Below are 14,891 nucleotides of genomic sequence, written 5' to 3' on the forward strand. Positions count from 1 at the left end.
TGTAAAAAGGATTTGTGTGTGCGTAAAAAAGATTTGTGTGTGAACTCAGCCAAAAAAATGCTATAAAGTTTTCAGTGAGCTCAGCATTTATCTGTTTCATTAGCTCATAGTTTATGCTCCAGGTGAGGCTTGAACTTACAACCTCGGCATAGCTCAGCCTAATACTGTCATATAAGTACCGCGCGCTAACCGATTGCGCCACTGGAGCACATGCACAATGATTTTATTCCTTTCTCCCTTCATTCAACTGATCTAAGGGAAAAAACAGGGGAACAGAAACAGCTTAGTCAGTCACTCATAGGACAAACGCTTTACGCTATACTATATTGCCACAAATCTCAAGCTTGTAGTCTATGTACTATATAAAGGATTAATCGATAGATGCATTGTAACAGCAGTCTGGCGAGGGAGGAGCCAAGTTACAATGGTAAGGTTTCTCTGAACAGCGACGTGATCAGCATGTAACAGCCACCACTATACTCCCACACCCACTAGGGGACTCCCCCAACTACAATAATAGTAGGGCAAAACCCCCCCCCCCCCCCCCCCCCCCCCCCCCCCCCCCCCCAGTGGTGCTATAATACAATAAGGGTTGTCACAGCATGCATTAATATATGTGGGGAATCAGGTTTTTTTTCTATACATCTATGTTACAAATGCTTTTTTTTCAGTCTGTGCACATTTGTTTCAGATCATTTCTGTTTCCCTTTTTTCATATTTCACTTTTATTCTTTAATTTTCGTAGGTTTTAGTGTAGTTTACTAAGAGATATTGAACTAATTGATAAAGAATTCAAGCGTGTGGCAACAAAGTCTTTGTATCCCTGTATTCTACCACTATACCATGAACTTCCATTTAGCAAAACTAAATTAAATGAACGAAAGTTGAAGCCTTGTCTCCTTCTTTTCATATAAATGAGCTTTGCCTTGAATAAAATTTGCCTCTCTGTTATACTATTTCCCAGTAATGTTTTAGAAGCAGTTAACTGTACTATTTGATTGACTTTCACGCATTTAAATGAGCTACTCTGACATCCTTGGCTCTTACTTTTTAAAAAGTAGCTAAGTGAACTACATATAAATGTAGATTAGCCTTCAGTACAGTTGGCGTGCTTTCACTGCAGCAAGAGGTGATTGGCTTCTACAGTTCTTGGTAGTGGAGGAGCACATGACTGGCTAAATCTTGGTTGAATTTGGTACACAAAACTATTGGCTCTCACATGATGATTTGCTTGACCAACTGGTGGCAGGTGAATAGAAATGCTTAAAAGCCTTCAGTACAAATATTAGAAAAAGGAGAAACACAATCTTTAAATATTAAACATGCTTTACTCTTCCTGTGCACTGGCACCACAGTCAGTGGATTTCAGTTCATGTGCGGGAGGAGCAAAATTGTTGAAGAGCCCACAGTGGCAATAGACATTTTTACCTCACAAAAATTGCAATGGTAAAGTGTAAACTGCATCAAGGACAGAAAGAACACGTACTGCTGAAAGTGTGATCTTAAAGCTGCGTTCATGCAAAACCCAGCCAAAGCCTGTAGTATAGGCAGTGAGGCGCAATAGGGCTTGCAGTCACCTGATCTACAGCAGCGATCGGATGTCAGTCTTGCTTTCAACCTTTGTGTACCGTCATCCCCCAAAGAAACGAAAAACCCCAAACACCTGTGTGTTCTTATTAGAATAGGGATTTGCATTAGCACGTGGAACCATAGCCAGCCCCCCAAACTCAGTTCCCCATCACATTTAAAGCCATACATGACTGGATCCCATAGGGACTTAGAACCATCATTACATTGTGGTAGTATACATCATATTCTAGAGGGATAACATGTATGAAACCCAAGTGGTGCATTTATAACTCATTGCTCAAAGTTTGAATAAAGCAGGCTTTATTTTAAGATCAAGACATTACATGGACCCACTCCATTGTCAGACCCCGGCCTTGGTCTGGCTGTTGGCTGGCAGTGGCTTGCCCATGTGGATCCCCACTGTGAGGCCAGACTCTTTGCTGGCATATTTCTCTTTGACCTCAGGCTTCAGCAGGAAACCCTTCTCCTTGTCAAAGTAGTCCAAGGGAGCAAAGTACACAGTTGCTTCCCCACAGAGGTTTTGCAGTCGTGTGTGCCAGCCCTCCAGCATGGAGCTGCGAGATTCAGGAGAACCAGCAGCAGGATCCCAGAAGATCTGAGGGGCAAAAACCTGGAAGCCACAGTAGTTCAGGATCCCGTTCTGCACACAGGGAAGAGTAGCGGTTACCACATGACAGATCATTTAATGCGTGGCTCTGTTTATAGTGAGACCTCACCTGCAGTGGCCACAGTGTGACATTGATGTCACCATTGATGCCAGTGTCACTGTACACAGATTCAGGACAGTCAGTGGTGAAGGACAGCATGGCTTTGTCCTGTACAGAGAGAAAGGAGTGAGCAAAGAGGGAGAGGACACAGCCTGAACACAGACATGTTGGTGGAGCTCTCACCTTGAAGATCCCCTCACTGTACCGCTTCTCCTGTGCGTAGGCAAAGCCCAACACCCGATCCATCCACCCCTTCATGATTGCAGGAACAGATGACCAGTACATGGGGAACTGGGAACACAGGTTTAATGGTCATTTTGATGTTGACTCCTGTTAGCTGACCACAAAGGCACTTCCAGTCAGACACTACCTGAAAGATGACAAGGTCTGCCTCCTTGAGCTTCTCCTGCTCTTTTTTGATGTCATCTGCAAGTCTGCCCTCCTCTGATGCCAGTTTGATCTCCTTTGCGTAGCAGAAGTTCACAGCATCCTTCACTCCACCTGCAAATAAAGCTAATGTTTGCATCTGAAGCACAATCAAAGCATTGCTATACCTGCAGAATATTTGTATACCAGTGAAGTCCTCAGTAGTAGCAGCAGCTTTGAACTTCATGGCGTACAGGTCAGACACCTCTACAGTGCAGCCTTGAGCAGTCAGAGCTGCCACAGCAGCATCTTTGGCAGCAGCATTGAAGGAGGCAGGGCTCTCATGGGCATACACAATCAGCACTTTCTTGGCTGCAAAGCCAAAGAATAAAACAAAACAAAACATAAAGTTCCATTCAGCACAGAAACCGTTCACTCTTCTTGTCAAAGACTATCAGCTTTGGCCAAACAACTTTAAGCAATTACCAGGAAAAAAGTCTTACCCATTCTCAAAAGTGCTGCGCAACAGTGAATGATGAGTTTTCTGCCAAGCTGGTATAATAACAGAAAAGGTGCCCATACTGAAGCAAAACACACCTGCTGCCTTTATACACACTTCGAGCACACTTGTTGTTCCTAGAGTATTTAAAAGTAGAATGGGAGGGAGAGCCTTCAGTTTTCAGGCCCCTCTTCTGTGGAACCAGCTTCCAGTTTGGATTCAGGAGACAGACACTATCTCTACTTTTAAGATTAGGCTTAAAACCTTCCTTTTTGCTAAAGCAGATAGTTAGGGCTGGACCAGGTGACCCTGAATCCTCCCTTAGTTATGCTGCAATAGATGTAGGCTGCCGGGGGATTCCCATGATGCATTGAGTTTTTCCTTTCCAGTCACCTTTCTCACTCACTATGTATTAACAGACCTCTCTGTATTGAATCGTATCTGTTATTGATCTCTGTCTCTCTTCCACAGCATGTCTTTATCCTGTCTTCCTTCTCTCACCCCAACCGGTCGCAGCAGATGGCCGCCCCTCCCTGAGCCTGGTTCTGCCGGAGGTTTCTTCCTGTTAAAAGGGAGTTTTTCCTTCCCACTGTCGCCAAAGTGCTTGCTCATAGGGGGTCATATGATTGTTGGGCTTTTCTCTGTATCTATGAAGCGCCTTGAGGCGACATTTGTTGTGATTTGGCGCTATATAAATAAAATTGAATTGAATTGAATTGAAATTGAACTATTTCACACAGGTGCTGTCAATCAGCAATAAATCTCATGCAACAGCCAGCTGGTACTGGGGTAATATCTCTCAGACCGGTTGGTGGCAGTAATGCACCATTTTGCTGTTTGCCAATCAATCAGTATCAATCAATACTTTATTTATATAGCACATTTAAAACCAGAGGTACACCAAAGTGCTTCTCAATAGTAAAATATGAAATAAAATTAAATACATATGGGTACGATAATAGAGTAGAAATACATTTCCATACATAACAAAGCACTAATTAACCCGTGAGTACTATGTTAAAAGAAATATTTCACACCTAGTGTTAAAGTTAGGTAAAATCAACACAGAAATATCAACTGGAAAAACTCAGTAACACAATAGGTTAAAATTACATACAAATGCAATAAAAGTACAAAGTGTACATCCGATAACTCACTAACTAATCTGAAATGCAAGATCAAATAAATAAGTTTTCAATCGTGTTTTAAAAGATTAAAACAATTCAGACGCGAGAATTTCAGCTGGAAGATTGTTCCAGAGGTTAGGTGCAGCAATGGCAAAGGCACGATCACCTCTGGTTTTCAGCTGGGACCTAGGTTGCACCAAGAGCATTTGACTCAATGATTGAAGTGCTCTCCTAGGAGTATACAGGCGGAAAGGTTCAGTTAAATAGCAAGAGGCAATATTATTTATGATTTTGAATGTAAGAAATAAAATCTTAAAATCAATCCGATATTTGATGGGCAGCCAATGTAGGCCAGCAAGGATCAGGGTAATAGAATCAAACCTTCTAGTACCAGTTAAAAGGCGTGCCGCTGCATTTTGGACAAGTTGTAGTTTATGAAGAAGGGCAGATTGGAGGCCCAGGTAAAGGGAGTAGTCTAATCTTGAAGTAACAAATGCATGTGTAAGTTTTTCAAGATCCATTCACGGTATGTAATGCTTAGCCTTAGAGATTTGTCATATTTGGTAAAAGCTAGACTGTACTACAGAAGACACTTGTTTATCAAGTGTAAAGGAGCTGTCCAAAAGAACGCCCAAGTTACGTACTGTATCAGAGAGGGAGGTAGCAAAGGGCCCAAATATATCGGCTAATTGTCCCCGAGGGATGTGGCTATCAAAGACAATAATTTACGTTTTCTTTTCATTTAGAAAAAGGGAGTTACTCGTTAACCACCCTTTGATCTCCCTCATACAATCAAGAAAGCAGCGTAGTGAAGATGGGGACAAAAATAGATTTGAATATCATCAGCATAAAAATGAAAAGAAATGTACATTTGTCAGATATAGAGCCCAAGGGAAGCATGTACAATAAGAACAACATAGCCAACTGCCAATAAACCCTATAAGAAGTAGAAGAAGAATTTCTCTCAGGTTTCCCATTTTGTATTTAAACTGGTGGAAGTAACTCTTGAGATTAACCTAAACCTTCAGCCCAGTTTAAACACAACATGAATATTTACATCATATAATCACAATCATCTCAGTTTCACACACATCGTTTTCCCACGGTGATTGTTGCCAAACTTGGCGAACCAATGATTTGCCTTACGCCCTGCGGTCTGAGAACCTTTGGTATAAACTATACATAAGGACATAAAAGGTACACACACACACAAACAGGCAAAATTCTCTGACTTTGGAAGAACGTGTATATCAAGTTGGTTAATAGCTCGCATTGAAAATAAACAGAAACAAAAAATAGCAGAACAAACACAGCGAGGTATAATTCTGGGTTTCTTAATCTTTATTTTGAATGTTGTTCATTTTAAAGATGCTATAAAGTTTGTTGGCGTTTTTTTGTTTCATTAGCTCAAAGTTTATGCTCCAGGTGAGGCTTGAACTCACAACCTCAGCATAGCTCAGCCTAATACTGTCATATAAGTACTGCGCGCTAACCGATTGCACCACATGCACAAAGACGTGGTGTGGAGGTTAGCCAGATAACTCAGAGCCAGTCAGTTAAACAGACCCTTATTTGACATTAGCAACATAAGACCATACAAGCCAGGTCCCACGGCTCTACCCTGTCCGTACATACATGTGCGGGGATCGGTAGTCACGGGCGCCAGCCAAGTTACAACGGTAAGGCTTCTCTGAACAGCAACGCAATCAGCATGTAACGGCCACCACTATACTCCCACACCCACTAGCAGGGATGGGTACCGGTATCCGGTGCCATGATGGCACTGGTTCTGACATAAACGGTAGTAACCAGACCGAAAAGCAGCGCACATTTCAGTGCTTTATTTCGGTGCTTTTTTTGTCCTGAGATGTCATACACTTTGGATTCTAGATAATCATTTTACCTTTGCAAGCGTACGGTACGTACGTTCTTTTAGAGCAGAGCTACAGATTAAAAATGTCCAAGGCGAAGCGGTCAAAAGTCTGGCTGTACGTCACAGCAAAAGATGCAAACTCAGCAGCCTGCAACAAGTGCTTTAAGCTGATACTGTGATACTGTCAAAGGAGGTAACACCTCGAATCTGATGAAACACCTGGCGACGTATAGCATTTTGTTAAAAGCCGAGAAATGCACCGTATTTGATAGCTTACTGCAAGACCTCACACCGTGCACATCTACTGCGGGTGTGGTGCCTGCTATTGGACCCGGAGCAACATCCCCCAAAAACCCGAAGATTAGAGTCCTGGCCCCTAGCCCTGCCAGTGTAGCAGAAATGATGACGGATGATGATGGCAGCAGCAGCCGTTCTTCTCTGCGTGAGTAGCTTAATGTTGTTTGTGTGTAATTTATGTTGAGTAGGCTAACCACGTTATTACATTAATGCACGTAAGGTGAACTAGTAAACACCATCGTAGTTACATGCGGCTGTCTTCTTGTTTGATGGCAGATACTCCCTTCACCCTGGCTAAAAAAGCTAAAATGACCAAAGAAAAAGTGGAAAACAGCTAAACATGAGAGGTTTTTGGACAAAGTTTGTGTTTTTTTCCATTGTTTAAGCACTGCTTCCAGCCAAAAGTGATACCATATATGCCCTATAGCTGCAGAAAAGTCTAACGTTATCTTTTTACAAAAAAACAACTGAACATGAGAGGTTGTTGGACAAAGTTTGTGTTCTCCATTCTTTAAGCACCGGTTCAAGCACCGACACCGTTTCAAAAGTACCGGTCAGTTTGGTACTGGTATCGGATAAAACCTAAACGATACCTATCCCTACCCACTAGGGGACTCCCCTAAATACAATAATAGTAGGGCAACACCCCCTCCCCCCAGTGGTGCTATAATACAATAAGGGTTGTCACAGCATGCATTAATATATGTGGGGAATCAGGTTTTTTTTCTATACATCTATGTTACAAATGCTTTTTTTTTTTCAGTCTGTGCACATTTGTTTCAGATCATTTCTGTTTCCCTTTTTTCATATTTCACTTTGATTCTTTAATTTTCATAGGTTTTAGTGTAGTTTATTAAGAGATATTGAACTAATTGATAAAGAATTCAAGCATCTGGCAACAAAGTCTTTGTATCCCTGTATTCTACCACTATACCATGAACTTCCATTTAGGAAAAGTAAATTAAATGAACGAAAGTTAAAGTCTGTGTCTACTTCTTTTCATATAAATGAGCTTTGCCTCAAATAAAATTTGCCTCTCTGTTATACTATTTCCCAGTAATGTTTTAGGAGCAGTTAACTGTACTATTTGATTGACTTTCACGCATTTAAATGAGCTATTCTGACATTCTTGGCTCTTACTTTTTAAAAAGTAGCTAAGTGAACTACATATAAATGTTATTTAGCCTTCAGTACAGTTAGCGTGCTTCCACTGCAGCGAGAGGTGATTGGCTTCTACAGTTCTTGGTAGCGGAGGAGCACATGAGTGGCCTAATCTTGGTTGAATTTGGTACACAAAACTATTGGCTCTCACATGATGGATTTGCTTGACCAACCGGTGGCAGGTGAATAGAAATGCTTAAAAGCCTTCAGTACAAATATTGGAAAAGGAGAAACACAATCTTTAAATATTAAACATGCTTTACTCTTCCTGTGCACTGGCATTACAGTCAGCTAATTTCAGTTCATGTGTGAACGCTAGTAACATTTGAGCATATTGCCTCAAGCAAAGCATACATTTTAAGACCAAGACATTACATGGACCCACTCCATTGTCAGACCCCGGCCTTGGTCTGGCTGTTGGCTGGCAGTGGCTTGCCCATGTGGATCCCCACTGTGAGGCCAGACTCTTTGCTGGCATATTTCTCTTTGACCTCAGGCTTCAGCAGGAAACCCTTCTCCTTGTCAAAGTAGTCCAAGGGAGCAAAGTACACAGGTGCTTCCCCACACAGGTTTTGCAGTCGTGTGCGCCAGCCCTCCAGCATGGAGCTGCGAGATTCAGGAGAACCAGCAGCAGGATCCCAGAAGATCTGAGGGGCAAAAACCTGGAAGCCACAGTAGTTCAGGATCCCGTTCTGCACACAGGGAGGAGCAGCTGTTACCACATGACAGATCATTTAATGCGTGGCTCTGTTTATAGTGAGACCTCACCTGCAGCGGCCACAGTGTGACATTGATGTCACCATTGTCACTGTACACAGATTCAGGACAGTCAGTGGTGAAGGACAGCATGGCTTTCTTGTCCTGTACAGAGAGCAAGGAGTGAGCAAAGAGGGAGAGGACACAGCCTGAACACAGACATGTTGGTGGAGCCCTCACCTTGAAGATCCCCTCACTGTACCGCTTCTCCTGTGCGTAGGCAAAGCCCAACACCCGATCCATCCACCCCTTCATGATTGCAGGAACAGATGACCAGTACATGGGGAACTGGGAACACAGGTTTAATGGTCATTTTGATGTGGACACTTGATCAAAGACACTTCCAGTCATACACTACCTGAAAGATGACAAGGTCTGCCTCCTTGAGCTTCTTCTGCTCTTTTTTGATGTCATCTGCAAGTTTGCCCTCCTCTGATGCCAGTTTGATCTCCTTTGCGTAGCAGAAGTTCTCAGCATCCTTCACTCCACCTGCATTTAAAGCCAGTGTTTACATTTGAGAGCAACCAAAGCATTGCTATACCTGCAGAATATTTGTATACCAGTGATGTCCTCAGTAGTAGCAGCAGCTTTGAACTTCATGGCGTACAGATCAGACACCTCTACAGTGCAGCCTTGAGCAGTCAGAGCTGCCACAGCAGCATCTTTGGCAGCAGCATTGAAGGAGGCAGGGCTCTCATGGGCATACACAATCAGCACTTTCTTGGCTGCAAAGCCAAAAATAAAGATTTGATAGAGATCCAGTCACATACAAACATCTCACATTGATTGCCAAAGGAAACAGTAGTGATGTGACGTTCTGTATCGAGGCTTCGAAGCGTGTGTCGAGTAATGGAGGGGACGTTTCCGCGAAGCGCGTATCGAGGCTTGCTTCATTTATGGGAGGAGCTGAAAATGATGACGTCCGAAGCCTCGCTGCCCGGCTGTACCACGTGACTGGTTCATGAAGCGGTTCGAACTTTGCCGCGAGATATGACAGCGATATAAACCCCTCAGACTTCATTCAAAAATGTAGGTGTTTGATGGAGAGTTGCGGTTAGTGAGAGTTAGAGACAGTTTGGAGACAGTTTGGAGGTTTATGAGAGTGAGGAGAGAAAGTCAGGAGAGTATGGAGCCAGCTAAGAAGAGGAGGATGTCCTCCCCTGTGTGGGAACATTTTGATTTTATTCCTCCCAACAAGGTATATAAATTTCTACAGAAGATGTATTTTCATAATACTGATGGTGCAATAAAACATATGTTAAGCGGCTTTACTTTTGTACAAGGAGAAGTGTTTGCTATGTGCCAGGGAGCTGGGATATAACAACAACACCTCATCCATGCTTAGGCACTACAGAGCTTTGCATGAGAATAAGGGGAACACCGATTGTGGAGCAAGACCAGGTGAGCCATCAAATGTCATGATAATATAGCATGCAGTAATGTTACTAAATGATATAACAATATTATACAATGCAATAAGTGACGTGTGTGATATTTATATTTGTGCTTTGTTTTTGTTGTCTTTCCTCAGGAGAACAATCTCAAATAGATGAAGACCTGGTTAGCATGGTGATCGAGGACTCCCAGCCATTTAGCATTGTGGAGGACAAAGGATTTAAAAGATTTGTTAAATCGTTAAATCCTAGCTATGTTCTCCCCATTAAAAAGGTCATAAAAGCAGTGAAAATGTAGTTTTTACAGAATAAAATGTGAACAAGCAGGACTGAGGGCTCAGTCTGTAGCTGTCCATACCTTAACGTTACAAAAGCACAACCACTGTCCACACCCCAACCACACCTCACCTCACAGTAAATGATCATTTCCATTTTAAGCATTTCCAAATAATCATTTTCCATACTGCCAGTATAAATATACACAGTATGCTGCCATCACTACAATATACATGTTTTACACACTCCTTTTGTTGTTGACATTTACAGGCTGTGTGCAAAAGGCCACACTCTTCAAATTCATGCCAACTAATATTTTTACGTCCAGTAGGTGTCCTACTAGAGCAAATGAAGCTTCAAGAAGCTTTGCGCTCGGGTGAACCAATTGGATGAAAAGCTTCAGTGCTTCATGAAGCTTCATCTGCCCATCACTAGGAAACAGCCAAAACAAAAACCAAACACTTTCACAATTAGAAACCAAACACATTTCAGCAGTTACCAGGAAGAAAACCTCTTACCCATTCTCAAAACTGGTGCACAACTGTAACTGATGAGTTTTCTAACTAGCTGACGTAGGAACAGAAAAAAAAAAAATACTCATACTGAAACAAAACACAGTCTGCTGCTTTTATACACACTTCGAGCACTACTTCACACAGGTGCTGTCAATCAGCAATCAGGGTCATGAGTCAGCCAGCTGCTACTAAGGGATTTTCCTATTTATTACTAAAACTGGAAAATATTTTAGTGGGAGTAACACTCAGACTAAATTGAATGTTCATCTCAGTTGAAACACAGCATAAATGTATAACAGTTCATTATATTCATTCTGTTTTTTAATTTCCTCTTATAAATAATATTTACCTCAGTTTCTCTCCATCATCTCCTGTGATGATTGGTGTCCAACTTGGACCAATGTTGGATGTTTGACCAAGTCCTGCAGTCTCAAAAGCACTGATATAAACTATACAAGAGGACACACACACACACACACACACAATAATGCTTTATTTTTAAATCATTATTAAGAACATTTATAATAATTTCTTAAGGTGTTCTACAGTGCCATCATGTGGACGTGGTTTAAGTCATCATAATGCTCATGAAGCCAGACAGTGTTTTATATCTCTGAAAATAAAGAGGTGGGTTTTAAGAAAGAAGTTTTTATGTAATAAATAGATTGCAAAATTTCTATAAAATAATCAGAATCAGAATCAGAATACTTTATTGATCCCTAGGGGAAATTATTTTTCGTTACAGTGCTCCATTATAAACAAACATTAACAAAGACAGACTAACTAAGAATAGAACAATATATACAGGCATATATATACATAAAAGTCACTTATTAATAAATAGCTGAAAAAGAACATGTGCAAGAAGGGTGCAGCTGTTGCAGTAAACAGTGTGTTAAGTGGATGAGTTGTACAGGGAGATGGCCACAGGCAGGAATGATTTCCCAGGTCGTTCAGTGGTGCTCTTTCTTAATCTCAGTCTTTTACTGAACGTGCTCCTGTGACTGACCAGCATGTCATGGGGTGGGTGGGAGGTGTTATCCAACATTGTCTTTATCTTGGACAACATCCGCCTCTCCGACACCACCTTGAGGGAGTCCAGCTCCATCCCCACAACATTACTGGCCTTACGAATCAGTTTATCGAGTCTGTTGGCATCTGCGACCCTCAGCCTGCTTCCCCATCATGCAACAGCATAGAGGATCGCACTGGCCACAACAGACTCATAGAAAATCCTGAGCATTTTCTGGCAGATGTTGAAGGACCTCAGTCGCCTTTTTCAGTCGGACTCTAAACCCCAGAGATGTTTGGTTTACTTGAAGTGACACGAAGTCTGTTTATTCAGCCTCGTAGTCGCCTTTCTGTAAAGTGCTGTGGCGTTTGTAGCCCAGTCCAGTTTATTGTCAATGTGTACTCCAAGGTATTTATAGTCCTCCACAATGTCAACACTGACCCCCTGGATTGAAACAGGGGTCAAGTGTTTCCTGGTCTTCCTGAAGTTCACTATTAATTCCTTGGTCTTTGCCACGTTGAGCTGCAGATGATTCTGCTCACACCACGTGACAAAGGAGTCGACCACAGCCCGGTACTCTGTCACATCATCCCTGCTGACGCATCCAACTACCGCGGAGTCATCAGAAAACTTGAAGATGGCAGGTCTCTGTGCAGTGGCTGAAGTCTGTGGTGTAGAGGGTGAAGAGGAAGGGGGAGAGTACAGTCCCCTGTGGTGCCCCTATGTTGCTGATTACCTTGTCAGACACACACTGTGGGAGACGTACATATTGTGATCTTCCTGTCAGGTAATCAACAATCCAGGACACCAGAGAAGCATCCACCTGCATTGCTGTTAACTTATCACCCAGGAGGGTCGGCCTGATGGTGTTGAAAGCACTGGAAAAGTCAAAAAACATGACCCTCACAGTGCTCGCCGGCTGGTCCAGATGGGTGTAGACACGATTGAGCAGGTAGATGATGGCGTCCTCTGTTCCGAGACGAGGCTGATAAGCAAATTGAAGGAGATCCAAATGTGGTCTGACAATGGGTCGCAGCTGGTCCAGGATGAGCCTTTCCAGGGTCTTCATGATGTGGGAGGTCAGTGCCACGGGCCTGTAATCCTGGAGGCCACTGGGACGTGGCGTCTTTGAAATAGGGATGAGGCATGATGTCTTCCACATCACTGGTACCCTCTGCAGACTCAAACTCAGCATAAACAGTTTATGAAAGACTCCACACAGCTGGGGGGCACAGGCCTTGAGGACGAGGGGACTCACTCCGTCTGGTCCAGCAGACTTGCTTGAGTGAAGTCTCCTCATTTGCATCTCAACCTGGTATTGAGTGAAGGTGATGGGTGGGGGAGGGTTGTCAGGAATCTCACAGGAGGCAACAGCGCCATGTGAAGAGAGAGGCTGGCACAGTCCTTAGTCACCCATGGCTTGTTATTTGGGTAACAATGAACTGTCTGAGCTGGAACAATGGAGTCGATGCAGAAAGTTATGTAGTCTGTGATACACTCAGTAAGCCCATTGATGTCCTCGGCGTGAGGCTCACAAAGATACTTTCTTTGAAGAAAGCACACAAATTTACTTTATAATAGGCATACATGACAATTGTTGTCTCTTAAAGAAAACAGGTTAAGGAGATATTTCTTTCCCCTTTAGGTAAACATTAATTTCAAGAATCTGCTCCACGTGAGGTTTGAACTCACAACCTTGGCATAGCTCATCCCAATACTGTCATATAAGTACCACCCGCTAACCGCCACTGGAGCACATGCACAAAGCTTTGATTCCTTTCTTCCTTTATTCAATAGGAAGCCAATGTAGTGACGCCAGAACCAGAGTGATGCGATCAAATTTCCTTCTGCCAGTTAAAAAAGGTGCCGCCGCATTTTGCACTAATTGCAAGCGTGACAGGGTGCCCAACCCAACCCCAGTTATAAGGGAATTGCAATAGTCCAAACGCGAGGTGATAAAAGCATGAATAACAGTTTCCAAATTGTGTTTGGAAAGGAAAGGCTTGACCTTCGATAGGCGTCTGAGGTGATAAAAAGACGATTTTACCACCCTATTTAAATGACCATCAAAGGAATTTTTAGTATTATATAAAACACGGGGATTGTGTGAGTTGGCTGAAATAAGTTGAGAAAGATAGGCATGTTTATCAGCTTTAACCGCCTTCTGATAACTTTTCCAACTACTGTTTAAGGTTTCCAGACAGACATGCAGCCTGTCTTTTTTCCGCTGTCTTTCACATCTCCTACATTGTTTTCTAATTTCTCAGGTGAAATCAGTTAGCCAAAACTTGTCTTGGATTTACATTGTCTTAGTGTCAATAGGGCAACAACATCCAGCGCAGATTTACAAGCAAAATCAAAGTACAGAAGTAAGTCATTTGAGGTAGGCAACTCTGAAGAATATGACATAAGATTGTCAAACAATATAAAACTGTTCGGCAGTATCAGAACGAAGGGCACAATAATATGAACAGGCACAGCCCAATTTGCAATGGCGTTAAGAGAAGCAATATCAAATAAAATAGGCATATGGTCAGAAAAAAACGCATCTTTCACACATACATTGCACACAGATAGATCATAAGATAAAACCAAGTCTAGCGTGTGACCACGTTCTTAAGTGACACCATTTACAGATTGGACAAAATTAAAAGACTTTACTAAGTCCAGGTATTATTAAACACCGTGAATTAACGGTTTGGAGCACTAGAAGAAAGGGTGTACCCTGCCTCTTTTTTCATCTTGTTTAAGTCATAACAATTAAAACGCCTTATGGTTGAGACTCAGCATACAAAAAACACAGAAGTGCGTTTTAATTGAAGAAAGAAAGGTTTTAGGTAATAAGTGAATGGCAAAATGTCTATTTTGTATTACTTATATGGAGTATACTTGATGTAATCAGTCTCTATTATTTGATAATCTTTTTATATTCTGTATATGTTGCAGTGGTTATTATATTTACATGCTTCCATCTCCCGTTTCTGCTCAATGACAACTGGTACTTTTCCACTTTCCTTTTTCTCCCTCCTTGCGCTCACAGAAACATAACGGGTATGGTAGTCCATTCTCCCTGCAGCACGGACTACACTGCCCATGAGGCTATGTTCTTTAGGGCTATGTCTGTAGCATTCTGCCTATTAGCTTAGCACAACAACAACAAAAAGGCGCTCCGTCACCCAGGAAACAGACAGTAGCAGAGAGTGTTGCCCTGTAACCATGGTAACCGCAACACTGCCGCCTGGAACAACACAACATAGCTGTCAAACAAAACCCAAACAATCCTGACAATATAAACAGGAAAATACCGTGTAATCCATT

At 42.4% G+C, this 14,891-nt stretch overlaps 2 protein-coding genes and 1 non-coding gene across 3 annotated transcripts; all 3 read right to left on the bottom strand.

Moving 5' to 3' along the window:
* Positions 1-114: 114 nt before the first annotated feature.
* Positions 115-208, bottom strand: trnai-uau (transfer RNA isoleucine (anticodon UAU)). The gene is made up of 2 exons: positions 171-208; positions 115-150 (listed from the first exon to the last, which is right to left on the bottom strand). It is a non-coding gene; the product is annotated as a tRNA-Ile (tRNA).
* A 1,100-nt stretch (positions 209-1,308) lies between these two features.
* Positions 1,309-3,282, bottom strand: LOC146512493 (NAD(P)H dehydrogenase [quinone] 1-like). Its single transcript, XM_085169691.1, has 6 exons — positions 3,167-3,282; positions 2,871-3,035; positions 2,668-2,798; positions 2,481-2,588; positions 2,307-2,405; positions 1,309-2,230 (listed from the first exon to the last, which is right to left on the bottom strand). The coding sequence occupies exons 1-6, from the start codon at positions 3,168-3,170 to the stop codon at positions 1,931-1,933; spliced, it is 807 nt and encodes a 268-aa protein (XP_085025817.1). The 5' UTR covers positions 3,171-3,282; the 3' UTR covers positions 1,309-1,930.
* Positions 3,283-7,966: 4,684 nt separating this feature from the next.
* On the bottom strand, positions 7,967-10,698 carry LOC146512494 (NAD(P)H dehydrogenase [quinone] 1-like). The gene is made up of 6 exons (XM_085169690.1): positions 10,565-10,698; positions 8,937-9,101; positions 8,735-8,865; positions 8,557-8,664; positions 8,389-8,481; positions 7,967-8,312 (listed from the first exon to the last, which is right to left on the bottom strand). The coding sequence occupies exons 1-6, from the start codon at positions 10,566-10,568 to the stop codon at positions 8,013-8,015; spliced, it is 801 nt and encodes a 266-aa protein (XP_085025816.1). The 5' UTR covers positions 10,569-10,698; the 3' UTR covers positions 7,967-8,012.
* Positions 10,699-14,891: the final 4,193 nt, after the last annotated feature.

This window comes from Neolamprologus multifasciatus, chromosome 8, assembly GCF_963576455.1.
Source record: "Neolamprologus multifasciatus chromosome 8, fNeoMul1.2, whole genome shotgun sequence".
NCBI lineage: Eukaryota > Metazoa > Chordata > Actinopteri > Cichliformes > Cichlidae > Neolamprologus > Neolamprologus multifasciatus.

What these genes read in the sequence shown, in the direction of transcription:
- LOC146512493 (XM_085169691.1), bottom strand. An exon ending in ACAGTGAGGGGATCTTCAAG is followed by an intron (nt 2,406 to 2,480) that starts GTGAGAGCTCCA and finishes CTCTCTGTACAG; the next exon opens with GACAAAGCCATGCTGTCCTT. An exon ending in TCACACTGTGGCCACTGCAG is followed by an intron (nt 2,231 to 2,306) that starts GTGAGGTCTCAC and finishes CCCTGTGTGCAG; the next exon opens with AACGGGATCCTGAACTACTG.
- LOC146512494 (XM_085169690.1), bottom strand. An exon ending in TACTACTGAGGACATCACTG is followed by an intron (nt 8,866 to 8,936) that starts GTATACAAATAT and finishes CTTTAAATGCAG; the next exon opens with GTGGAGTGAAGGATGCTGAG. An exon ending in CAGACCTTGTCATCTTTCAG is followed by an intron (nt 8,665 to 8,734) that starts GTAGTGTATGAC and finishes CTGTGTTCCCAG; the next exon opens with TTCCCCATGTACTGGTCATC.